Here is a 25,928-nt window from a genome sequence, read left to right on the forward strand (position 1 = left end):
TGAGTCCTGCATCGGGCTCCCCCCAGGGATCCTGCCTGCTTCTCCCTCTGCTTATGGCTCTACCTCTCTCTGTGTGTCTCTTATGAACAAATAAATAAAATCTTAAAGAGAGAGAGAGAGAGAGAGAGAGTTCTCCAGTCTCTGAGAGCAGAGCAAGGCTTTGTGAGCAGAGCAAGCCCTCTCAATCAAGGCCCTATGATGCCTTTTAGAAAAGGCTCCTTTATCGTCCCACCTGTTAGTAAATTGTGGGAAATAACTATACAAGTGTGAAAGCAACTGTGTACCTGAATGTTTTATCCTCACAGATTGCCAACCGACCCTTTCCTTTGCATTGTTATTATGAACATGGCTTTACAAAAAGAGACAGGGAGACACTTGGAAGTCTTCTTGAACTTGGCATAAATCTTCTTGGATTCTGGCCAAATTCCTTTCAGCCCTTCTGTGCCTCCATTGTCCTCTCAGGCTAACAGAGCCACTGAAGATGTCCCTACTTGAGTTATACTCTGCAGTCACAATGGATGCGTAGTTGTTAGTTGGCACAAAATTGACCTAGATTTGAATCCTGGATGCCCCTAGCAGCTACGAGCTAGAGAGCTTGGAGCTAGAGTAGGTCAAGCTCGCTGTTTTGGTTTCCTCTTCTGCAAAATAGTAGCTAATCATAGCTAACACGTACACGTCATGCTGTAGGCACCAAGGGCAGGCGGTTCCAAGATGGGCCACTCTGGCAATGTGGACTGTATTGAGCTGAGGCAATCACAACCACAGGAGCTCAGGAGAAACTTTTGCCCCTCCCTTAACTATACAAAAGAGTCTAAATTCGGGGTCTTTTCCAGGATAAAGGTTATTACCAGAGATAAATCTTATCTGAGTGACACATCTGTCTGGCAGGGCAAACATCTCATTGCCAAGTATCTGCTCTTCTTTTTAAGATTTTATTCATTAATTTGACAGAGAAAGAGACAGAGAGTGAGGGAGCACACGCAGGGGGAGGAGCAGGCAGAGGGAGAGGGAGAAGCAGGCCCCTGTGGAGCACGGACCCCATGCAGGGTTCCATCCCAGGACCAGGGGAGCATGACCTGAGCCAAAGGCAGCCATTCAACCCACTGAGCCACCCAGGTGCCCCCAAAATCTTCTCTTCTTATTGTCCTGTGAAGTGCATTCCCCTGTGAAGTCCCAGACCCCTACCCCCTTTCTCCTTAGTCCAGGATTACATATATACCTTGTCTTGCCCGACCGTCTTTGGAATTTCCACGCCTGTGGTTTTCTCCTGTTAATCTGTCTCATGTCAATTTGATACTTAATCAGTGTAGAAGGACACGGAAGGGAACTGCAAATTCTTGCTGCCCAAGGGTGCTTCCCTGTGTCATTGCTCATTTAATCCCTACAACCACCCCCTGGAGGAAGAAACTATAGATGAGGGACTGAGGCGGAGAGAGAGGTTGGAGTGACCTCCCTAGGGTCACACAGCTGGTGAGCTGCAGAGCCAAGATGCTAAGGCAGGTTCCAGAGTCCAGGCCACACCTCCAGCCTCTCCAAACGAGGGCAGTAAATGAGGACATACCTATTAAGGGCTCCTTTGAGGATTAAATGAGATAATGCACAGGAAGCTCGACGTTTTGACAAGTGTGATAGGGAGCAGGCCTGTATGACAGGTTTCTTTTCCCCTCTGCACTGCGCAACTGGCACGGCCTCTTCTTGGGGCAGAATATAAGAGGTCGGAGGGAGGAGGGGCCCCGCCCGGCCGGGGAAGGAAGAGGGCGAGGTGGAATGTGGAAAGGGAGAAGGGAGAAGGGGGGGTAAACAAGAGCGGGGGGGGGGGGGGGCGCTAAAGACTTAGGGAGCCGGCGGGGCCGGAGAGTGAGGCGCCTCTCGATCGCAACAGAATCCCGCCGGCTGAGGAGCACGGTGGGTGCGGTGGGTGCGGTGGGTGCGGAGCCTCGGCCTCGCCACCCCCACCCCTACCCCCAGCCCCAGCCCGAGGCCGCGCGGGCAGGCGTGGACCCGGCTTCCCGTCCGGGCCACGGCCCGCCCCACGCCGGGCGGGGCCCGGATCTGCGGCCTCCGCGGGAGCCGGAGTCGGCCAGGAGCTCGCTGGGAGCTCGCGGGAGCCGCAGCCCCAGCCACGCGGACCCCCGGGGCCGGGCCGGGCGGCCGCGGGGCGATGGCGACGTGGCGGCGGGACGGCCGGCTGACGGGCGGCCAGCGGCTGCTGTGCGCGGGCGCGGCGGGGGCGCTCAGCCTCACGGTCACCGCGCCGCTCGAGCTCGCCACCGTGCTGGCCCAGGTCGGCGGCGCGCGGGGCCCGGCCCGGGGACCGTGGGCCGCGGGGCTCCGGGCGTGGCGCGCCGAGGGGCCCCGCGCCCTGTGGAAGGGGAACGCGGTGGCCTGCCTGCGCCTCTTCCCCTGCAGCGCCGTGCAGCTCGCCGCCTACCGCAAGTAAGAGCCGAGCGGCGGCCGGGGCGGGAGGTGGGGGCCGCTCGAGCTTGGGGCCCCAAGGCGCGCGCGAGCCCCCTCCGAGCAGTGGGGCCGGGAGGCGGCACCTGCGCAGGCCCCGGGGTGCACTTCGGAGCTCCCCGCCCCGCCCGGTGCGGTTTTGTGGGACGCAGCCCCGGCCCAGAGACGCTCACCAGAGTTGCACGGGCGAGGAGGTAGAATGGCGCAAAAGGAGATCCGAGGGGAAGGAGTGAGAGATGGCTCCTGACCATTCCCACCGTCCACTAACTTGGAAACTTTGCCTTGGCTGACTTAGGAGAGACAGACCCCTTGGAAGGTCTCTGTGTGCGGTTATACCTTTGTGAGCAAACCCCCAGAAAGTGCTTGGTGGGGGGAGGGGGCCCAACCATTGCCGCAGAAGGCCACAGGTTTCTGCCCAACCACCCCCGCCTCCCACCAATGAAGCTTTGCCTTTAGGGCCCAACTGGAGGCTGCAAGCAGGTCCCTCAACTTAGCCTCACCCTACCCTCTACCCACTGGCCTCATTCTTTGTGCTGCTTTCACCTTCTCTCAACCCAGCTGCTCCTTTGGAAACTATCTAAACATGCAAATGCCAGCTGAGTCTTCAAAGATTCCTCAGAGCTCAGAGATATTTGCATTTTAACTGAAAACAAGCATAAAAGAATGAACCGGTACTGATGGAACTTCAGGAAGAGTGAAGTTTCTGTGCTTGGGGGGATGGTCCGTGGGCACAGTGCCAACTCTGAAGACTGGCCTTGGCTTTGAATTAGACAGAGTCTAATTCACAGTCTTCACCACCTAATTCAAGCCTTGGAGATTAACAGTTAGGATTTTCACCTTTGGTGCTGGAAGGTTCCCCCATCTGACAAACCAGGAATCCTCCTCCTCACTGAGCCCTCAAGGCCAGCACAAATTACCCAGGCTTGGGAGAAGTTCTCTTCTCTTCCCGTGGAGAAGAAAGGTGGTGAGATCCTGGGGCATTTGCCTCAAGGCTCTCTTTCCTCCTCAGCCACATCTGGCCTGATGTCTGTAAACAGTTCTCCCCTCTTCCCCCTATTCTCCACAAAGTATTACGAAAATCTTCCTTTGGAATGTATACCAAGTAGGATTAGGAGGCAGAACTTTACTGGCCAGTTTAAGTACACGGCTGTTCTGGTAATCACTGTCTGGGAGGAAGAGCTTTCCCTCTGTCCAAGGTTCTTCTAGCCTAAGAATTAAATTGCCACGAGACAGATTAACAGGAGAAAATCAAACAATTTCCTACATGTGGGGGATATGCACACGCGCACGCACAAGATTCCAAAGATGGCAAAATGAGGTCTCTGTGTCATTCTGAATTGAGGAGGAGGAGGTGGGGTCTGGGACTTCAAAGGGAAGGAATGCAACCCACAGTGGGATGAAAAGGAGTCAATGTTTGGTAAACAAGTGTTTGCTGGGCCACTCAAAACCGAGAGGACCTAGAGCGGAATTTTAACAGACTTTGCTAAATCCCTCTGGGTCTACCACCCCTAGTTCGCGTGTTGTTTATGATCACTCTCTTCCTGGAGCAGATCCTGTATCTTCATGCTTTTTAGGCAATTGATGGGGAGGTCAGAATTTCTGCCTGAGTCTTGGGCCTTGATTGTTTTCAGCTCAAAATAATCTACATACCATTGTTGCCTACCTTGGGGAGGCCTGCCTTTGGCCCCAATACCACTTAGTATATATGCATCATTGGATTTTTTTAACAGCCTCATTGAGATATCTTCGACATATAAAAAGTGTATATATTTAAGGTGTACGACTTGATATTTTGATATGCATATTCATGGTGAAATGATCACCACAATCAAGCTAATCAATATAGCCATCACCTCTACATACTTACCCTTGTGTGTGTATGCGCGCGTGCACATGCACAGACACAGGTGTGTACATCATTGGATTTCTACAACTCCTGCCCTGTAAGGTTCATTGGGTGGGAAGTATCATGCCCATTTTACAGATGCAGAATTGGGCCCAGACCAGCCACACCACTCCTCAGGGATGGGGCTTAAGGCCCCATCACCTGACCTTCTGCCTCCAAATCCATTACTCTACTACATCTTGCTGCCTTTCTCTCACATTCATTCGACATTAACATAGCCAGACTTCATTAAGTACCCCCTGCAGGCATGACACTGGGGACAATGCAGGGATGGAAGGGGCATGGTCCTTGTGCCCCAGGGCTTATAGAGGAATAGAAGACAACAGCATGTGGCCAAAGTGCTACAGAAATTCACACTTCTGAGGCCCCTGGCTGGCTCAGTAGGTAGAGCATGCGACTCTCCATCTTGGACTTGTGAGTTCGAGCCCCACATTGGGTGTAGAGCTCACTTAAAAATAGTCTTTAGCTTTCTGTGCCAACAGCACTGTCGCAAACATGGTGAACATTCCTAAAACCCACCGGACTCGCTGCAAGAAGTATGGCAAGCACTGACCCCACAAAGGGACACAGTACAAGGCAGAGATTCTCTTTATGTCCAGGGAAAGCAGCATTATGACAGGAAGCAGGGTGGCCATGGTGGGTCGACTAAGCCAATTTTCTGGAAAAAAAAGCTAAAATTACAAAGAAGATTGTGCTGAGTCTTGAATGTGTTGAGCCCAACTGCAGATCTTAAGAGAATGCTGGCTATTAAGAGATACAAGCATTTAGAGCTGGGAGGAGATAAGAAAAGAAAGGGCCAAGTGATCCAGTTCTAAGCTTCACATTTTGTTATCAAGACAATAAAACCTTGAGGTTATGTTCACTTCATTTGGTTGCAGTTGGTCTTTTAAGAGGGAAATAAACTAGTGGCATCAATAAAATTCTCCTTGTGGGGCATTTTATACTTGGAAAAAAATAAAATATTTTTAAAAACAACAAGAAATTCACACTTCTGATGAGGAGGAGAAGAGGTGAGGACTTCACAGAAGAAAAAAAAAAACCACCTGAGTTTGGTCGCGGGGGGGGGGGGAGGGGGGGGGATGAGTAGGAGTTTTCCGGGCATAGATTGCAGGTATTGTCATGAGCTAAGGCATGCAGCCTGACCGAAACATGAGGCGTGCCCACAGCAGCAATGGGAAGGTACAGCCAGAAAAGCAGATTGGAATGCAATCTCCGAGGGCCAGGTGAAGGAGTTTGGACTTGGTTCAGTATGGCCAAGGTTAGCTGTGGGAGATTTTTGAGGAGGTGGTAGGAGTGGGGGGTGATTAAAGCAACTCAATAGGAATTACTGTCACCTGGTAGCAGGGTAAGGCAACTAGCAGGAGGAAGACTGGGGGGGGGGGGGGGCAGGGCCAGTTAGGAACCTGTTGTGCTGGTCCATGTGGCAGCTGAGGGCACCTGACAGAGGCTGGTGACTGGGAGAGGAAGAAAGAGTTCCTTGGCCTGAGTTTGCTAATGTTTCCTGCGAGATTATGTTCCTTCCAGAAATGAAAAGAGAGTATATCAATGAATGGCTAGGCATAGAAAGCAAAGTGGTTGATCAATCATGGTCTCTTCTTTACTGGCCATGAGTTTGCAAAAACAGCTGGCTGAGGGTAATGGTATAGCCTATGGTTAGGATTTTGAACAAAGCATAAACGTCTAGAATATTCAGGAAATAGAGTGATTGACTTGTAGCACATAGAATTAATGGCAGCACTGGAGCTTGAAACCAGGTCTTCTGGCTTTTTAGTCCAGGGCTCTGCCCACCATTGTGATACTGACATGTCCTCTCACTTGGATTTATGATCAAAAGTCCACTCAGTAGAGTCTATTAGGAGCTAGACCCTTGCAATAAATAGTATGCAACACAGTGGATGGCTTTCAAATACATCAACCAGTAAATCCTCATCCAACTTTACTCCACAACTGCTTGTCTAGCTGTATAACATTGGCTTGGGTCCCTGCAGCTCTGGAATAGCTCATAACCAGCACCACTTTCCTATTATATAACCACTTCATGAGCTTGTGTTTGGCTGCTAAGCTGTGTTAGGCTGAAGTGTTGGCAGTTCTAAGTGCATATACCCAAGGCACGCGTGATACCCTGTGCCTCAAAGGAAGGGGTTACTGCTGTTCATCAGCTTATCCAGTCTCTCTGGGAAAAGCTTCTGTGCTAGTAGGGGAGAGGGTGCTGGGGAGAAGAGCAGAAAGGGGAACACTGCTGCCCCAGCCAATAAGACAAGAGCTTAAGACATGGGGCCCAGGAGGATGTCACTGATGGCCTATCAGGGTTGCTTGCCTTGACTCTGCAATTCTAAGGGGAAGGGTTGGTAGTCCTTGTCTCTATCAGATAAGAGTCAAGAAGAAAGGCCTTTCTCTGGTTCTTTTGAATTTTGTATATTTAATAGTAAGACCCTACCTTATAAACCAACCTGATATAAGGTTCCGATTCCTAGTCTATCAAGTCGTGCAGTGAACCAGGGCCCTCTGTCCTCTCCCACTGCCCCTCTCCACCACTGCTTTGGGAGGACTGTTGAGCTCTGTTAGGATCTATGCTGAGTGCTAGCACTGTGTCTGGCATATTGTAGATGTCCGATAAATGGGTAATCATTCGTGCCCCAGAAGTGGTCGGGTGGGATAGAGAATAGGGCAAGGCGATGAGAATGAATTGGGTGTTTCTTTTGGCATTTTGAGGTCCCACCATCATCTAGACTGTTCGAGCTTGCTGCAGACCACCCCTCTGGTCAAGCATGCCCCTGTCTCCCCTGCCCCTCCTCATGTTCCCCTCCAGCTCTACCGGCCAGGGGAGAGAAAAGGGAGGAAGAAGGAAGTGTGCAGTGACACAGGCCAGTGGCCCATTGGTGAATGCCTGCTTTAGTTACCTGCATCTTTCAAAGGTAGCTGGTTAACTCATGACTGTTCTGATTTTTTTTATGGCTGTTTCAATTAGTGCAGTTAACAGTAGTCAATGGTAGGTTGACAAAATGAACTTAAGACTTTCCTACAGCTTGAAGGAGATGCTTTCCTTTAAAAAAAAAAAGATTTTTATTTGAGAGAGAACAAGCAGTGAGGAGGGGCAGAGAGAGAGAAGCAGACTCCCCACTGAGCAGGGAGCCTGACATGGGGCTCAACCCCAGGACCCCGGGATCTTAGCCTGAGCCTAAGGAAGACACTTAACCAACTGAGCCACCCAGGCGCCCAGAGATGCTTTTTTTTAAAAAAACAAGATTTTATTTATTTATTTGAGAGAGAGTAAGCAAGCAAGCACAAGGTGGGTGGGCGGGCGGTCCAGCCCCCCCCTCCCGTGCAGAGGCAGAGGGAGAAGAAGGCTCCCCCCTGAGCAGGGAGCCTAACACAGGGCTCCATACCAGAACCCTGGGATCAAGACCGGAGCAAAAGGCAGACACTTAACCAACTGAGCCACCCAGGCACCTCTAAGGAGAGGATTTTAGTCAATGAGTGTTTACTTGGGAGCAAAGAAACTGTCCTAGGACCCTTTAAATGATTTCACCTGAATACCCACTTGTCTTATTTATCACGCAGAGGGTCCTAGCTTCCTGCCAGGCTAAAGGAGGACACACCTCTTCATGGGAGATTTGAAAGCCAAAGAACTGGAGACAGTCTCATTTTTAGAAAGACACAGGACACCTGGGTGCTTTGCCTCTGGTCATGATCCCAAGATCCTGGGATGGAGCCCCATGCCCAACTCCCTGCTCAGTGGGGCCCAGCCTGCTTCTCTTTCTGCCTCTGCCCTTCTACCCCACTTGTGCTTGCTCTCTCTCAAATACATAAAATCTTGGAAAAAATAAACAAAAAGATGCTTGTCTTCTAGCCTAGCCCTGATCACTTTCCTTTTAGTCACACCCCTTGCTATTCCTCTCCCTCTCCCCTACCCCATTCTCTGGTAGAAAATATTGTTTTTCCTGGTTTCCAAGCCCTTCTTGTTTTTGTCCTCGTAGGCAAGGAGTAAAATTCCTTTGCTTCCTGGGCAGGGAATGTGTACCATGTAAAAGTACCCTTATAACAATTTCTGCCAAGGTAGGTCCTCATGACTGGGGACGCGCTGCTTCCAAAAAAAGGGGACTGTAACAGAGTGGCTTTCTGGCTTGCGTTTGGAAAAATCCACACAAAGCCAATTCTGACCACATTACAAAACTGTAGAGAAATGCAAAGAAGAGTGCTCCTGTACCCACCATCCAGAAGAAACAGCATGGAAGACAGTATAAAAGATACTTCACGTAGTTTTTTTAATACAAGAAATAAAAGATTCTGGAGAAAGCTGAGGTCCTTATTCCCAGCCCCTTCCCCCCCAACCTTCCTGGAGGTCTATTTTACACTTTTTTAAAAAAAATATGTAGCTATAGCTGCCCACAATTAATATAATGTATGCTTTTATGGATGTGTTTCTTAATTTATATAAATGGTTGTCATACACTATAGGTCACCCTGCAATTTGCTTTTTTCACTTTATACTTTCATGATTATCCGTATGAACACATAGTCACAAGCTCATTTTAACTGTAGTATCCATTGTATGACTACTATAGTTTATCCATTCCCCTATGAATGGACTTTTAGACTTTTCACACTAACATGCAATGTTGTATATATCTTCACATGTACGTGTGCAAGGGCTTCTCTAGGATATGCACCTGGAAATGGGATTGCTAGGATGAAAGGAGGCATTCTTTCAGTTGTGCTAGATACTTCAAAGGGGCTGTACCAATTCACATTTCCAGCAGCAGTGGGTGAGCATTCCTGTCTCCACATATCTTCCCCATCATCTGATATTAACAGACTTTTTCATCTTTGCCAGTCTGCTGGGTGAGAAATGGTATCTTATTTTTATTTGTCATTTCCCAGACTAGTGGGGTGGCACATCTTCTAACTTTTAAACCAATACATTTTTTAAAGATTTTATGTATTTGAAAGACAGAACACAGGTGCCAGGATGGTGAGGGGAGGAACAGAGGGAGAGGGAGAAGCAGACTCCCTGCTGAGCAAGGAGCCCGACACAGGGCTCAATGGGACCCCGGGATTACCACCTGAGCCAAAGTCAGACGTTTAACCAACTGAGCCACCCAGGTGCCCAAACCAGTACATTTTTTAAACTTAATTATGGGGGGGAGGGGTGCAGTGGCACTTGGCTGGTACAGTCAGTAGAGCATGAGACTCTTGATCTCGGGGTTGAGTTCAAGCCCCATGTTGAACTTACTGTGGGGGAAAAAAAAAAGCCTCAATTACTGAGGATGCTCAAAGTCATCATCTCAAGGGGTTTCATTTAAGTTCAACAGAACCAAAGGAGCACGTTCCAATTCAGTATTTACTAAGTGCTCCTATGCATTTATACCCCACCAGCAAGCCAGGGTTAGCAGTTATACAGATAAAGGGGGAAATGCTTAAAACGAAGCAGGAAGAATTCAGCGTAGCATAAAGAAGAGGGTTGGGCATCTCCTTATAGTTAACAAAATTCTGTAAATGTAGAACTGAACGTGCTATTCATTAATCTTGATACATCAATAATTTTCACTTTGTAAACCATTTCCAAATACTGGGAGGCACTGCAATAAGTAGTCATAGGGCACTCTAGCCCACCCTATAGCTGATTCTCTTGGTCTTCCCCCCTCCCTTTTATTTTCTCCCAGGTTTGTCATGCTGTTCACGGATGACCTGGGCCATATTTCCCAGTGGAGCTCCATCATGGCTGGGAGTCTTGCGGGCATGGTGTCTACCATTGTGATGTACCCCACAGACCTCATCAAAACCCGGTTGATTGTGCAGAACCTGCTGGAGCCATCTTACAGAGGGATCCTCCATGCTTTTTCTACTGTCTATCAACAGGAAGGGTTCCTAGCCCTTTATCGAGGGGTTTCCCTTACTGTTCTAGGTAAGATGGAACTTTTCACCTAAGGAAATGTTGTGTTCTTTGATAAATATGAATATTTTATACCTTGTATACCCATTTAACTGGTTACAAACCAGTTTTTTGAGGTCAAGGTCATATGGATTCAATCCATGTAGAGCCAATTAGCTTCATTTTATTCCAAAGCCATGTACCCCACTCCTGACTTTGGCTTATCACATCCCAGGGAGGGGAGGAGTGGAGAGAGAGTGAAGGTGTCGCCAGCCCAAACTGATAGGAAGACTATCCTCCACATCCCATCTGACTGCGGGAAGGAGTCTCAGTGTGCATGCATACACGTGTGAGCACAACCAGGGTAGCAACTGTGGCTTCCAGTCTCTGGAAGCCTTGCCAGGACTACACATGCACAAGTCACCCCAGTCCCTAGTTGCCAAACCCGGCAGACTCTCACCCAATATCTGATCTCTTGTAGCATTTGATGAGACTGACCACTCCTTCTTCTGGAAACTTGGCTTCTAGGACCCCCACCATCTTCTGGATGTGTCTCGCACCTCTCTGGCAGCTGTCTTATCTGGCTCATCTGATGCCGCCAGCCACTCCCTCCACGTGTCACTGTTCCCTCAGGCTCCTTCCTTAGCTTTCTTTTCACTCTCCCTACCCTCCCCAGGTGGCCTCAGCTAAGCTACTGGCTTAACCAAGCATCATTATACTCAAATAACTCCCAGCCTCAACCCTGTAGCCACGGTGACTAACATTTATTGGCGCTTGCTCTGTGCCAGCTACTGTGCTGAGCACCTTGCCTACGGTTTGTCATTTAAGCCTTAGTTTACAGACAAGGAAAGAGCTGCTTAGGGAAACTAAGGGACTTGCCCAAGATCATATAGATAGAAAGTGGAAGAACCTAGCAATGTAACCCCAGAGCCCTCTGATTTAACCACTGACTGCTACCAATTCCCAACGGCAGGATGAGTACCTGCTATTGGACACCTTCATCTGCTGCTCCCCTGGCACATCCAACTCGAGACTAAACCTGATGTCCTCGTTAGTCTCACACCTGCTCCTCCTGGGTTCCCTAATGAGTGAGACCGCCGGCCCTTCACCCTGTGGCCCAAGCTGGAAGAAACCTAGACCCGCTTCAGCTCCTCTCCTCTCTCCGCTGTGGCTTCAGTCACCAAGTACTGTCAATCTGACCTTTTCATTCTCAGTCTGTGGCCCTCCCCCATCCCCAACCCCTCTGCCCTCATCCTTCCCACAGACCTTAGGAGAGCTTCCTACCTGGTCCCAGTCCCAGGTCTCTCCTACCCCAGACCACCCTGTGCACCGCTGCTGGGGCCTGGCGACCCTTCCAAACCCACATCAGTCACTTTGCCACCCTCACTCCACTGTCCTCCATTAAAGCCCTGGCCAACTCCCGAGCTACAGGAAAAAGCCCAAATTCCTTATGGCACACCATCAGAGCCTTCAGACATGGCTCTGGCCAGCCTGTCCCACCTCATCTCCTGCCACACCTCCACCTGCACTCATGCACCAGCCAAAACAGAAAAACTTGCAGTTTCCTGGAAAGAACAATCCCTTTGCACCTGCTGTTCTCTCTGCCTGGACAGCCTGTCCACTCTCCTGATATCTGGCAAACTCCTACTCAATCCTCAAAACCCCAATGGGAAAGTTCTCTCTTCTGTGATGTCCTTCCTGATTCCCCTAGGCAAAATTAATCCCCCTGATCCTCGTGTGCCTAAAGCACTTTGTATAGCCACTGCCCACTCCCACCCCATTACGGCACATATCATCTGTCTGCCTCCTCCACTAGATGGTGAGCATCTCCAGGAATTAGCCTACTCTTCATTGTATTCCTGGCAACTGGCATAGGGCCCAGCACATCACATAAACTCCACAAATAATTTCTGAATGAAAGTAAATGGGGTGGGGGGGTACTTCACTTGTAATGTGTTTATTAAATACATACTATGTTTTCCTAAAGACAAGCAACCCCACTGATGCTAGCCCCTCTTTTTTTTTAATTTTTTTTGAACATTTTTATTTATTTATGACAGTCACAGAGAGAGAGAGAGGCAGGGACATAGGCAGAGGGAGAAGCAGGCTCCATGCACCGAGAGCCCGACGTGGGATTCGATCCCGGGTCTCCAGGATCGTGCCCTGGGCCAAAGGCAGGCGCCAAACCGCTGCACCACCCAGGGATCCCACTAGCCCCTCTTTTAAATCTCATTATAAGAGAAATTTAGACCCGCTGTAAACTTAAGATAGCTCCCACAGTTTCTAGAAGTTTCTTGAAAGGGCCACCTACTGTACTGCTGGCTCGCCATCTTTTCCTGGGAAAGGTGAGCATGCCACGCATTGTAGGGTGGCCCCCTGGGCCCTGATACGGTCACATCATTCCCAAAAGCAAGGTCAAGTGTCCTCCCTCACCAGTACAGTCTCGCTTTCTAGTCCGCACAGAACGCTTCCTTCTCAGCCAGAAACCAGTCCCTCCCAGCCTCCAAAATCTGACAAATACCACTCGCAGACTTTTTCTTTATGGCAACGATTCTTTTTTCCCCAAAATTTTATTTTTTAGAATTTTTACCACCCAGAAAAAGGACAAGATTCAGAAATACCCACATGCCCACCATCCAGATGCTCCAGTTAACACCTTGCTTTGTCATGTATGTGTCCATCCCTCTCTGGCCATTCATCAGTCCATCATACTGATTTCTGGATAACTTCCATATAATTTGCAAATATCAATGCATTTCACCCCTCAGCTACTCAACATGTGTCTCATTACCTAGAGTTCAATATCCGTGGTTCTTTGTAACATAAACTTTACACACAGTAAAGCACACAAACTTTTGGTGAACGATTTGATGCATTTTGGCCAATAACACATCCCCTATTAAAACGGAGCACATTATTACCAGCGAAGAAAAGCTGCTTCGGGCTGCTCTGGCCGAAGTGCCTTTAATGAGCTCAGAGCCAGGCGCTTAGGTTCTCAAGCCAGGGGCACCCAAGGTGGCAGCAGCCTCTTTCTGAAGCCTTCCTTCTTCTTTTTGCAGGTGCTCTCCCCTTCTCCGCTGGCTCCCTTCTAGTTTACATAAACCTGGAGAAACTCTGGAACGGACCCCGAGGACCCCGAGATCGGTTCTCTCCCCTCCAGAACTTTGCCAATGTCTGCCTGGCCGCTGCTGTAACCCAGACACTCTCCTTTCCTTTCGACACAGTGAAGAGAAAGATGCAGGTGAGGAGTTATCTGGGGGAGCGGGAGGGGCAGGGGGGGCATCAGGTAGGAGGGGTGCCTTGGCGTGTTTGCAGGCTATAGTGATTGCAAAGAACAGTGACCTTGAGTGATGCCAGGTTTCCAGGGAGCTCATAAAGGCTACACAAATATGATGCAAACCCCACCCCCACACCTCCCAACTCCGGGGCATTTCTGCTGCTAACCTCAGGGCTGCTGGCTCCAGCCCAAGCAGCCTCCCTATTCCCATACCCGGCTTTTTTAGGTATTTGATGAAGCCTCCAGATGAGGCCCACTTTTATATCCTCTCTTCCTAAAGTGGTCTCAATGAAAGGGACTGGAAAGAACCAAAGTCAGCCAAGAACTACCGATCATAATTCAGTTGAATACAATTCTAAGTGATTGGTCCCAGCTGAGTTTGTCTGCGGTCTCTAACTTGTCCCTCTGCTGGCTCAGTTACCAGCCCACCCCCACCTCCCGCCGGCTTCTTCCCCTTGCATCTTTCTTGGTTGAGGCTTGGGTCTCACCCTCCTCCGCACTAAAAAGTCTGAAACTACCAATCTCAACCTATAAAGAAAAACTGCCTTCAGAATAATACACATCACAATGACACACCCCACCCCACCTCAGTTCTGTGCCCTAATCCATCAAAGTTCATCTGTCTGGGTTGTATTCTTTTCTTGTCCTTTTCTCCAAACAAATAAATGATGGTCACATATTGTGATTATAATGTAGGTGTAAGTTTAGCACCTGCTTAGTGCCCATCTCTTCACAAAACCTATTATTCCTAATTTTTAAAAAGATTTATTTGAAAGAGAGCATAGGGGTGGGGAAGAAGCAGGTTACCCTCTCCCCCCCACCCACCCCCACCACCACCAAGCAGAACCCTGGGATCATGACCTGAGCTGAAGGCAGAACTTTAACTGAATGAGCCACTCATGTACTCCCATTATTCCTAATTTTAAAAGTAATGTACATACCTTTAAAATGATCAATTTTATGTTATGAATGTTTCACCACATTCACTTCTTGGCCTTTTGGCTAAGATCAAGTGTAGTATGAATGTTTTACCACAATAAAAAAGTAAATGCACATAGATTATAGAAAATTTGGGACATACAGAAAAGTATAAAAAAACAATAATTACTTCTCAACCTAACACCTATGCACTACGATTAATAGTTTTTCTGCATGTTTGTGGGTGTACATAAATATATATAATACATGTATATGGGAGGTTGTTTTTTTATAAAATGTGTTCCCACCATATATAAAAATTAATATCCTTTGTTTTTCATTTATTATATAATGGATATTGCCCCAGGCCATCAAATATTGAGAATGCCTTTTTAAATTTTCACATAACATTCCACCATATGGATGTCCCATAGATTTTTTAAGATTTTATTTATTCATGAGAAAGAGAGAGGAGGGAGGGAGGGAGGGAAGCAGAAAGAGAAGCAGGCTCACCATGACCCCAGGATCATGACCTGAGCCAAAGGCAGATGCTTAACGGACTGAGCCACCCAGATGCTCCAGATAATTTTTTTTTTCAAACAATGATTTATTCTTGCAAAGTTCTGCTGACTAGAATTTTAGTATCACAGTGTTGGCAGGGCCATGCCCCATTTGAAGGCTGTAGGGGAGGATTCTCCCTTGTTTCTTCCAGCTTCTAGTTGCCCTAGCATTCCTTGGTTTGTGGCTGCGTAGCTTCAGTCTCCATTGTGCCATAAATAATAATTTCTCAGTTTTTAAATATTTAGGCTATTTCTCATTCCTCAGTATAACATCGCAGTAAAAACCCTTGTATTTTTCACATCTGTGATGACACCCTTCAGCTATATTCCTACAAATCGACTAACAGTGCACAAGATAAAAATAATTCTGGGAGGGCAGCCCGGGTGGCTCAGTGGTTTAGCGCTGCCTTCAGCCCAGGGTGTGATCCTGGAGACCAGGGATCAAGTCCCACGTCAGGGGACTGCTTCTCCCTCTGCCCGTGTCTCTGCCTCCCTCTCTCTCTCTCTCTCTCTCTCTCTGTCTGTCTCATGAATGGATGGATAAAATCTTTAAAAATAATAATAATTCTGGGGCCTCTAGGTGACTTAGTTGCTTAAGCATCAGACTCTTGATCTGAGTTCAAGTCTTAATCTCAGGTTTGTGAGTTCGTCCAGTGTGGAGCCTACTTAAATTATGAAAAAGATAAAAATCATTCTGATGCTCTTAATGAACTTTCCACCCCAGAAAGGTTGTAAGTTTACACTTGTACCAGCTGTGAGTGGTTCATCTCCTCAACAATCAGCAGTGATTACTATAATTCTTTTTTTTTTTTTTATAAACCACGATACTCTACTATACACTGGGGAAAGAGACCCTAGTAGTGGGTGCTTGGGGATAAACTTGATCATCTTTCCCTGGTATGGAAACCTTCTTGATAATAGATACCCAGAGCTGCAACAAGAAGCTTTAAAATAGATGCAAAGTCATGATGGTTATTTAAAAAAAAAAAAAATCCGAAAGAGGTAATTGCATGGTTTTCATAAAATATGATCAGCATCCAATTATGAATATCATAAATATCATCCAAAGACAAAAGAAGTGAATTCCTAGGGCTGCGGCCACGGCGTTGTTTTACAGGCATTAATAAACATAATAATACCTCAGCCACACTACTTTAAAAAAAAAAAGTAACTCCCTAGACAGAACCCACAGGCGGCTTTTCCACGAAAACATGCACTGCTTCCTCTGACCATTAGATGTCGCTGCAGTAAACGGAGCGTTTCTGAGCACCCTGAGGTTATTAGCCTTGCAGCCAGCAGCCAGTGATCTCTGTCAACAACCTCCTAATCCCTGCTTGAAACACACTTTCAGTTTGGAGGACAAGGAGCCCAGAAACAATAGGCTAACCCTAAATTCTGTTGCCGTGGTGTGTTCCTGCAAAGCACACGATCCAGCTTCTCCAAGAGAGAGCTTCAGTAGCAGTCCCCGCCCTCCACCGCGGGAGCCAACAGAATTTATAATGAGAGAACTTTGCAGAGCAACCAGGCTGCTCTGAACTGAGCACACTTAATGGTAATATTTGCATTCCCCTGGCTTTCCTCCTTGCACGGCCCATCCGGAAGCAAATCGAAGCAAATCAACGTCAGGTGTGTTAGGTAACCAGCTGGACGAAGGGTTGTCCCAACTCCCACACTGACTGGCCACTTTATCTGAATGTCTTGTTCTAATACACTTTTGTCCAGACACACATATACACACACACATATGTATACACACACTCAATCTGCCCATTTAATGCCGCATCAGGTTGGAACTCTCTTGAACATTAATGACAATAATCAGAAGTCTTTAACCAGCTGAGCCCTTCCTTTCCATGCTTCCACTCATTTTATTCCTTTCTCTTTTTCTTGCCCTGACCCCTGGCTGGCATGCTAGAGAATGGAGAGGTAAATAAATTATGTATGTGCATGTTTTGATGCAGTGGTTTCTGGTAGGAAGGGGGGGGTGGGTTAGCCCTGTGCACAGATGGAATGAGGTGCCTCACACACACTCACACACCAAATCTGGTGTGCTTTCACGGAACTCCAGACAGTCCTGCCTGAAATTGCCTTAACCACGATTGAGTGCATTGTGGCCCAAGGTCTTGCAGGTATAGCCTGGTCTTTTCATCTTCATTATCTCCCACACCTGGCCCAGAGCGTGGGCCTGAAATGGCTTGTAGCACTGAAAAGCTGAAAAGCTGCCCTGAAACTCCAGGGAGCAGCTGAGAACGTGGGAGCCTTGGAACCCGGTGGGCCCTTGGAGAGGATCATATCAGAGACACCAGGCACAAGACACCTGGGACACCCCTCCCCTGCGGCCCATATTAGGTGTCTCCATTTTATCAAATATAAAACCAAGTGTCCGCCTGTTGCTCTATACTCCAGGGGGACTTTGACCCCATCAAGGCTCACAAGGCAAGCAGGATTGGGCCAGGTCAGCATTTGAGCTGAAAGTACATAAACTGAAGGACAAAGGTAGAATCCAAGTGGCACAGCTGACCAAGCAGAATACACATGGTCCCCAAGCTAAGAGAGGCCCCAGCCTGTTCAAACAGAGATGCTGGGCCGGCCCAAGATGCTTAACACTGTGGGCTGCCTTAGCCAAACTGGGCACACAGGCACTTGATCCATCCTCTCCCAGCGCAGCCCTCCCTTCCTGGTTTCTCGTGCTCAACTCCACAACTTCAGCCCCAAACCACGCTTCTCACTGCCTGCTGCACGGCACCATTTTGGCTAGTACCTCTACACCACCCCTTCTAACTTAATATATATCAAACTGACTTCTTCCCCCGAAACTTCCTGCCCAGAGTTTCTTATTTCAGTATCATCACCCCCATTACCCAGTCACCCAGGCTGGAAGTCCAGAAGTTGTCTTTGACTCTTTCTCTTGCCCTCCCCCAGGCAACCTTGAGCCCAGTTGATTCTGCGTGCCTACTCCTCCCACAGTGGTCTTTTTGTTGCTGCCCCCACCCAGGCTATGGCAGTAATCCTCTAGTTGGTCTCCAGGATTAATTCTAAAAATGATAATCATGGAGCACTAATGTACTAGACATTGTGCTAAAGGCTTTAGGCTCCTTATCTCATTTAACCTTACAAGGTGGGTACTGGTCATAGCAAGCCCATTTTACAGATGAGAAAACAGAGGCACTGAAAAGGCCTGGAGCCTACCCCAGTCCATGCACCCTGTAACTGGGCTGAGACTTCAGCCCGGGGAGTGTATCTCCAAGGTCAGTACTCATCTCAGTCCCTCCAGCCCAGGCCCCTGGCTCCTGGCTCCTGCCAGGCTGATTTTTTTTTTTTTTTAAGATCTGCCCATGTTCCATCCTTCTTTATTGCCCCGAGAGAATAAAGGCTGAGGCTCAGCCCCTTGGCCTGGCGTGCCGCCCTTACCCACTGTGCCACCCTCATTGCACAGAGGTCCTATATTAGGAGTTGCCAAATCAAATGCAGGCAGGAACTTGGCAGTAACAGGAAGAAAATGCCGGGAAACCCAGATAACGTGCACTCACCCACTGAAGACAGCTTTCAAAGGCGTTCTGAGCCTTCACGGGCTTTTGGCTTGCAAAGCATTCTGGGGAGCTAACTTGCTCTGTGCTCTCACACAATGTGATTAGCATCTAAATACCTCCAGCAGGAAGGAGTAAAGCAGGACGGTGGAGGCCAAGGCAGGCCCCTCTTCTGCAAGGGTTGGATGCCATTTTGAAATGTGGGCCCAGATTTTCAAGGGAGACGAAAATCCAGATTTTTGTGTAAAATCTCCCAATGTTTTAATGTTGGTGAGTACAAACTGTCGAATCTTGCGTGGGCCAACTAAAACATACCTTTTCATAAACTCTGTTCTTTTCAAGCCTCCAATCCCATCACAATGACCTTGGCCCCCTCCCCAGCCAGCGCTCTAAAGAATAAATGAGTGGTTTTTTTTTCCACATTCCTGTCACCTCTGCCTGGAGCATCTGTCTTCCTCTTAAAGGCTCCACTGAGATTTGCCTCAGTGGTGGGCTGGCTCTTCTGACCCAGTGTAGCATGTCTCTGTTGGTTTTATTTGATAAATGAGTTGGCTTTTCCCACCCCCAAACAACTATCCTATCCTGACAGATAAAGGCAGGTGTTTCGCCCCTTACAGAACCACAATGGGGGTGTTGCAGACCGCCGAGGAGGAGAAAGAGGACTGTTGGGCAGGAGAAGCCCAGTTAACTCACAATGAGCTCTATCGATAATTGCAGATACTCTGTTTTCACTTTCACCCCCACCTCCACCCCCAAGGGCATAGTTATTTTGTTCCAAGAGCTTTGTGGGTGACTAATCCCTTTTAAATGATGCCCTTAGTCTATAAGTGCTCTCAGAGCAAGCCAGTTTAATTTCCTCCACCTTTCTCTCCGGGCCCACCTTCTCCCACGTCCACTCCATTGTGTCCGCCCTACCAGCGCCATCCCCTTCTGAATGCCCAGGGCTCACTCTGGCTCTTTCCAGGCTCATGTCCCCCGCTTCCCAGTGTTATAACCTTCCATGCCCTGATTCCCCGGAGCCTGTAAGCTCTTTGCCTTTGGGAAGTATGACTTACCCATTTGTATGTCCCCACAGCACGCAGCCTCCTGTAGCAAGCACCTGATACTTGTTAAAAAATGAATGAAGTTCAGGGCCGGCTTAGGAGATCTGTCTGTGGGTGCAGAATTGAACCTTAGCTGCCATGGGGTGAGCTCCAAGTCATGTGCTTGTCCCTAGCCATGCCGAGGGTAAGGACAGCTTGCCCTTTCCCCGGCCTGCTGGTAGGCACACCTTCACTAGTCCCATCTCAAAGCGCCTCTTGTCCTCCCACTGATAACTCACTGTCTTCCGCTGCCTTCCATAGCAGTCAGGTTCTGTGTCTCTCAGCCCAACCAGCTGTGCACATTTCAACATAGGTAAATAAGCTCAAAGGACAAAGTAAAACCATTTTGACACCATTTTGATGGACAGGCCCTCTTCATGGCAACCCCATACTGCTCTGTATGGTGCCCGAAAGGGCTTGACACGTCATGGCATCATAGAATTTATATGTGTTAGTTTGCTGATTTCCGTAAACACAACCCGAGGTAAATGAATGGGGTCTAAACTAGTGTTCTCTTGTGATGGGGAGGCTTTCATCAGGGGACAAAATATGTCAGGAGGAGGGAATGAAAAAGAAAGCTTCCCCTGGGATTAAGAAATTATAACCTGATAATAACTACCACTTATTGGTCATTTAATATGGACAGTTTATTATCCAATTTCATCCTCTTTATCAAGCCTATAGAATAAGTGCCATTATTATTCCTATTTTCTAGATGAGGAAATGAGGCACAGAGAGTGTTGAGTTACTTGCCCAACAGCCACACAGCCAGTAAGTGGTGGAGCTGGGACTGAACAGTGGTCTCTCCTTCCTCTGGCCCATCCTTTATACTCCCAGAAGGAGTACAGTTCCTAGATGCTAGGTAATCTCTTAATTTCTTTCCATTCCCTTGCCCTGGGTGCAGGAGTAGAGGATGAGAGAGGAGACCTGACCTTGGCAATTGGGAGCTCACAAGTCTCAGTGCAAGAGCGGTTGGAAAAAAACAACAACAACAACAACAACAATGTGCAAGCTCCAAGAAATGGACAGGCAAGAGCCTGGCTTTGGTCAGGAAATGGTTAACTCAAGCTAAAAGGGGATGGGGGGGGGAGTCTTTAGAAAATCAGGCTACCCAAGGGCCAGCTCAGTTTTAGTCCCTGGCAGCCTGACAATGGAAGGCTTGCAGCCAGCAGACTTGACCATAGATCATTCAGCAGCCATGGGCTTCTAGCTGGCCACAAACTGACCATGGCTGTTCGGAGGCAGTGGGAAGAAAGCCCCAGTGGCTCTCTGAGTCCCTGGGGGAGCAGGCACAAGGTCCCAGGGCAGGAGGTAAACTATCATCATGCCTCCTAGGAAGTGCCAGCAGGTTCAGGTTTTCTGCCTAGCTCAACATTTCTTGGTTGACACAGAACCTATTCCCAGTAGGGACAGAGCCCTATTTTCCCAGCAGAGCCACTTCACCTGTTCAGAAGTACAAACACTGCCGAGTTCTGCTCTCCCCAGTAGCGGAAGAGGATGGGAACATTGCCTTTACTTTGTTGCATTTTCACCTCCTTGCCCTCTGCCAGTTTACTTTGGGGTCTGGCCCCTCTGGGGACTAACCTCTGCCTAAATCAGCAGCATTGTCTTGGCAGTCTGCAAGAAAAGGACACTTGTCGGATCCAGGGAGATGTGTGGACATCCCTTAGGCCGGGTGGCTTTGTGTGAGCATCATTGTTTGGGTGTTTGGGGGTAGGGAAAGGAGAACTCTCCCCCCTCGTTTTCCCAAAAGGTGGAGAGTGCCCTGAATACTTGAGGGATGGCAGTCGTTGATCCTGGAAACAAGACTGTCCCTTGAGGGCAGGGGAGCAGGCAGTAGGGAGGAGCCTGCCACTCTTGGTAGAATCGCTCTGCCCTTCCCTCCCAACCCAAGCTGGCTTACTCCTTCCAGATCAAGTCTGGGAAGCAAAATGGCCATCCCAGGCTAAGCAGGCTTCTCTGAGCTCCAGCTAGACAGTAACAGAGCCCAGACAGAAGCTGACCGCCTTGCCCACCCTCCCCCCTGCACAATGAGGGTGAAGAATGAGGTAGGGAAAGGGAATTAGGTCCCAGGAAAGGCCTGCTGTCAGCCAGGAGAGACCCAAAGCTCCTGCTGTCAGGACCACCCCCCCACCTCAGCCCCCCACTAGTCTCAAGCCAGCTCAGAAACGCACACTGTCCCAGTTGTCCCCTCCTTTCCCCCACAGAGCTGTTGCTTGTTTGGTTTTGACAGCTGTGCTTATCTGAAAGCTCCAGTGGGCATGCTAGCTCAGTGGGCATGCTAGCTCAGCGGTCAAGAGCGTGGGCTTTGGATGCCAGCCCTGCCCATTACCCCTGCGTGAACCGGGGCGGGCCACATGGCCTCTCGGAGCCTCCTCTTCATCTGAAAAACATGGGGGTGAGCGTCGTGCCTGACTCACACACAGGAGAGGACGTGCCCGAATTGTGTGCATGCAGATAGGGAGCTGGGCACATGACACTCAATAAGGCCGAGGTGCTATTTTTATTGTTCCTGAAGCATCTCTTCAGAATCTATGCGTGGCATGGAGGCCTGATTAGATCTATAAAAGCCAGCCCAGGTGTGTTTCTGTGTTTCCCATGATTGCTGGAAACACACAAAGGAGCTAGCTAGCATCACAAAACCTCAAAGGACCCTTGATCTCTGGAGACAATGGTGAGCACGGATGGTAGGAGAGTTCATTATTCATCTGTTCGGTTAGCTTACCAGGCACTTACCTAGAGGCCCCCATGTGAAAGCACTGCACAAATCGGCATATTCCCAGCCTTCCGAAAATGGCCTTACAGTCTTCTCCCTCAGCCCCATCAGGGTGACACTACAAGTTGGCTCTTTGGGGCCACTGCTGCTCTGCATGCTGCTCCCAGAGTCTTAGCCTGGGCGGCTCCACTGGCATCTCAATGGCTTCCTCTAGTCTGGCCTGGCTGCGATTCTGGCTTCCTCACCGCTGACCCCCCAACTGGCACACACACCAACTGGCTGTTTCTCTTCTCTCTCCCCAAGCACAATACTAACTGGCTGGCCCTCTGCTGGCTTCCCCGCCATCATGGCGACCACTGCGGACTTTCTGGCCAGTGAGTTGGTCCCCAGAGGGTCTGCTGAGAGGTGAGGTGTGGACAGCCACAAGGGCGGAGGGTAGCTTGTAGGTGGCCCACGCTGGGGTGGCCACCCACACCCACTTGTGCAGATATCCCCACTGCAGAGCTGGGGCGCTTCCCAGCTGTGTAAGGATAACTCCTGGAGGGCTGTCTCTGCCAGAAACTTGGGCCATGTGCTTCACAGGACAGAAAGGTCCTTTTACTCCAATACGATTGGCCTCTTGTTGGTGTTTGATTATTGGGGATGGGCCAAAAGACAAAAGCTTCCTACCACAATTGCCTTCCGCGTGTATATGTCCTTAGATGGTTTGGCAATTGGACAGCTTGGTCTTCAGGTTGTGTCTCAAACGTCTCTGGAAGATAAAAGTTGTCTCCAGTAATAAACAAAAGGTTCTGAGCTCCTGTTTGCTCCAGCTAGAAGACTCCTTTTTTCCCCCTTTTCTTTCTTTGGTCTCTCCTTTTAAATACTCTTTTTAAAATTAAGACTTGACTTTTTAAAAAAGCATAAAGCTGCTAGGTTCAGAGCAAAATTGAGAGAAAGGTACAGAGATTTCCCATACCTCCTCTGGCCCCACAGATGCACAGGCTCCCCCATTATCGACATCCCCCACCAAAGTGGTACCTTTGTCACGACTTAGGAGTCTACACTGACACCTCATCAACACCCAAAGTCCATAGTTTACCTGAAGGTTCACTCTTGGTGTTGGACATTCTATGAGTTTGAATAGGTGTGTAATGATGTATATCCATCATTACAGTGTAATCCTCTGTGCTCTGCCTACTACTCATCGTCCCCCCAAACCCCTACAACCACTGATCTTTTTACTGTTTCCATAGTTTTGCATTCTCCAGAGTGTCACATAGTTGGAATTATAAAGTATACAGACTTTTTTTAAGTAAACGCTACCCTGCAACATGGGGCTCAAACTCACAATCCTGAGATCGAGTCAAACGTGCTACCAAGTGAGCCAGCCAGGTACCCCTTAGTATATAGACTTTTCAGGCGTGCTTCTTTCACATAGTAAGATGCATTTAAGGTTCCTCCATGTCTTTTCATGGCTTGATGCCTCATTTCTTTTTCATGCTAAATAATATTTCATTGTCTGGATATGCCAGACAATAGTTTATTTCTCCATTCCCACACTGAAGGAGGACATCTTGTTGCTTTCAAGCTTTAGCAACTGTAAGAAAGTTGCTTTAAACATCCATGTGCAGGCTTTTGTATGGACATAAGCTTTCAACTCCTTTAGGTAAATCCCAAGATCTAATCTAATCAGTGCAATTGCTAGACCATGTGGAAAGAGTATGTTTAGTTTTATAAGAAACCACCAAACTCTCTTCTGAAGTGGCAGTACCATTTTGCATTCCCACCAGCAGTGAATGAGAAGTTCCTGTCGCTCCACATCTTCAGAGGCATTTGGTGGTGTCAACGTTCTAGATTTAGGACATTCTAGTAGGTGTGTAGTGGTATCTCAGTGTTGCTTTAATTTGCCTTTCCCTAATGACATGTGCTAAGGAGCATCTTTTCAGATGCTTATTTGCCACCTGTATATCTTCTTTGGTGAGGTGTCTGTTAAGGCCTTTGGCCCATTTTTTAATTGGGTTGTTTGATTTCTTATTGTTGAGTTTTCAGAATTCTTTGAATATTTTGGATAATGGTCCTTTCTCAGATGTGTCTTTTTGCAGATATTTTCTCCTAGTCTGTGGCTTGTCTTCTCATTTTCTTGATGAATGTTCTTTTAAAATTCAGTTATTCTACCTTCTGCATAGGTAACATGCGTTTGGTAGAAAACCCATAAGGTGCAAAGAGTATACATTGAAAAGCAAGTCTTCCCAACCTTTGCCCCTTGGCCTCTCAGCTCTCTGCAGACAACCCGGTTTCCAGTATCTCCTCCGAATCTCTGCAAAGAGGGCCTATGCAAAGATATGCATAAACATGCGCATTTATGTTTTTTGCTTTTAGATCAGCAGCAGCATATACTCTTCCGCACCATTTTTTTTTCTCCTAAAAATGTGTCTCAGAGATGGTGCCATATCGGTGAGATGGAGCTGCCATATCTTTGTAAATGGGGACATAGTATTCCATAGTACAATGATTTCTTTAACTAGCCCCCTATTGGCAGACATTTAGATTATTTCCAATTTTCTGCTGCTACTAATGATGCTGTGACAAAAATCTTTGTAACACAAAACATCGTTTCCCACACGGACAAATATATCTGTAGAATAAATTCCTAGAAATAGGATTGCTTTGGTCAAAGGATGTATGACTTTTACATCTTTAGAAATCCCATTTACTGATTTCAGTCCTCATGGAAAGGATGAACAACCCAACCTGTTACCTCTTTTGGAAGGCCTCTGTGGACTTTATCACAGAAAAAATCAAATGCTTCACTTTGAAATGTTTTTTATTTTCATTTACTGCAGGTCTATTCCTTCTTTCCTTCAATATGCATTAAGCACAAACTGTGTTAAGCACAGACATGTACTAAGCATGTTTGTTGGTTGGCTTTGGGGATAAAACCACAAACACGACAGACATGATCACTGCCCTTGTGGTGTCTCCAGCCCTGGAGGTGGGGTGAGGGGAAAAGACATGGATGAGATAATTATACACTAAATCATGACAAACTGTGTCACAGGCCCTGAGGGGGAAACACAGGGCATCAGAAGTGTTTCCTAGGCTTCTGATTTAGGCCAGGGGGTAGGGGGTCTGAGAAGATGGCCCTGAAGAAGCGATGTGTATTCTGATCAGTAAGAGAGGTAAGGGCTAGGTAGAGAAAAGGGCAGGTTCAAAGTCCTAGAGGCGGGAAGGAGTGTGGAGCAGGCCAGCAGCAGGGATCGGAGGAGCAAGAGAGGCTCTCAGGGCCAATCTTCTTACTTGATATGTGAGGACACCAAGGTTCAAAGAACTTCAGGAGCTGAGCAAGATCATCCAGATATGGGCAGAGCCAGAATGAAGGGCCAGGTCTTCTGTGGTTTTCCAAATGGTGCCCCGGCACATTCTGCAGCATGCCTGTCCTGGGATAGTTGTACACGACAGTTACTCGGGTCTGTGTGACAGGAAGATGCAAGTTCAGGCCCTCGTGAATAGCAGCCTGACAGGTTTCATTTCTCTTTCCTAGTAAGCTACAGCTAAGGCAAACGGTAGTCTTGAGCTTCAGTCTGGTGAGTTGGCCTGGTCTTCAGTAAACTTGTCTCTTCTCCAAGTTCAGATA

General features: G+C 48.2%; 1 protein-coding gene and 1 pseudogene across 3 annotated transcripts in view; both read left to right on the plus strand.

The window, feature by feature from the left end:
• Positions 1-2,058: 2,058 nt before the first annotated feature.
• The window catches only part of SLC25A43 (solute carrier family 25 member 43), a 43,752-nt gene continuing 19,882 nt past the window's right edge, over positions 2,059-25,928 (plus strand). Inside the window, exons 1-3 of one of the 3 annotated variants that reach the window (XM_049107894.1) lie at positions 2,059-2,436; positions 10,024-10,265; positions 13,292-13,473. In XM_049107894.1, the coding sequence (XP_048963851.1) occupies positions 2,162-2,436; positions 10,024-10,265; positions 13,292-13,473 (699 nt within the window). In that variant the 5' untranslated portion in view covers positions 2,059-2,161. The remainder of the gene's footprint in view (positions 2,437-10,023; positions 10,266-13,291; positions 13,474-25,928) is intronic. The other 2 variants (XM_049107892.1, XM_025431376.3) reach the window with 2 other exon arrangements.
• Positions 2,443-5,227, plus strand: LOC112649220 (60S ribosomal protein L36a-like; annotated as a pseudogene).

Source organism: Canis lupus, chromosome X (assembly GCF_003254725.2).
Source record: "Canis lupus dingo isolate Sandy chromosome X, ASM325472v2, whole genome shotgun sequence".
NCBI lineage: Eukaryota > Metazoa > Chordata > Mammalia > Carnivora > Canidae > Canis > Canis lupus.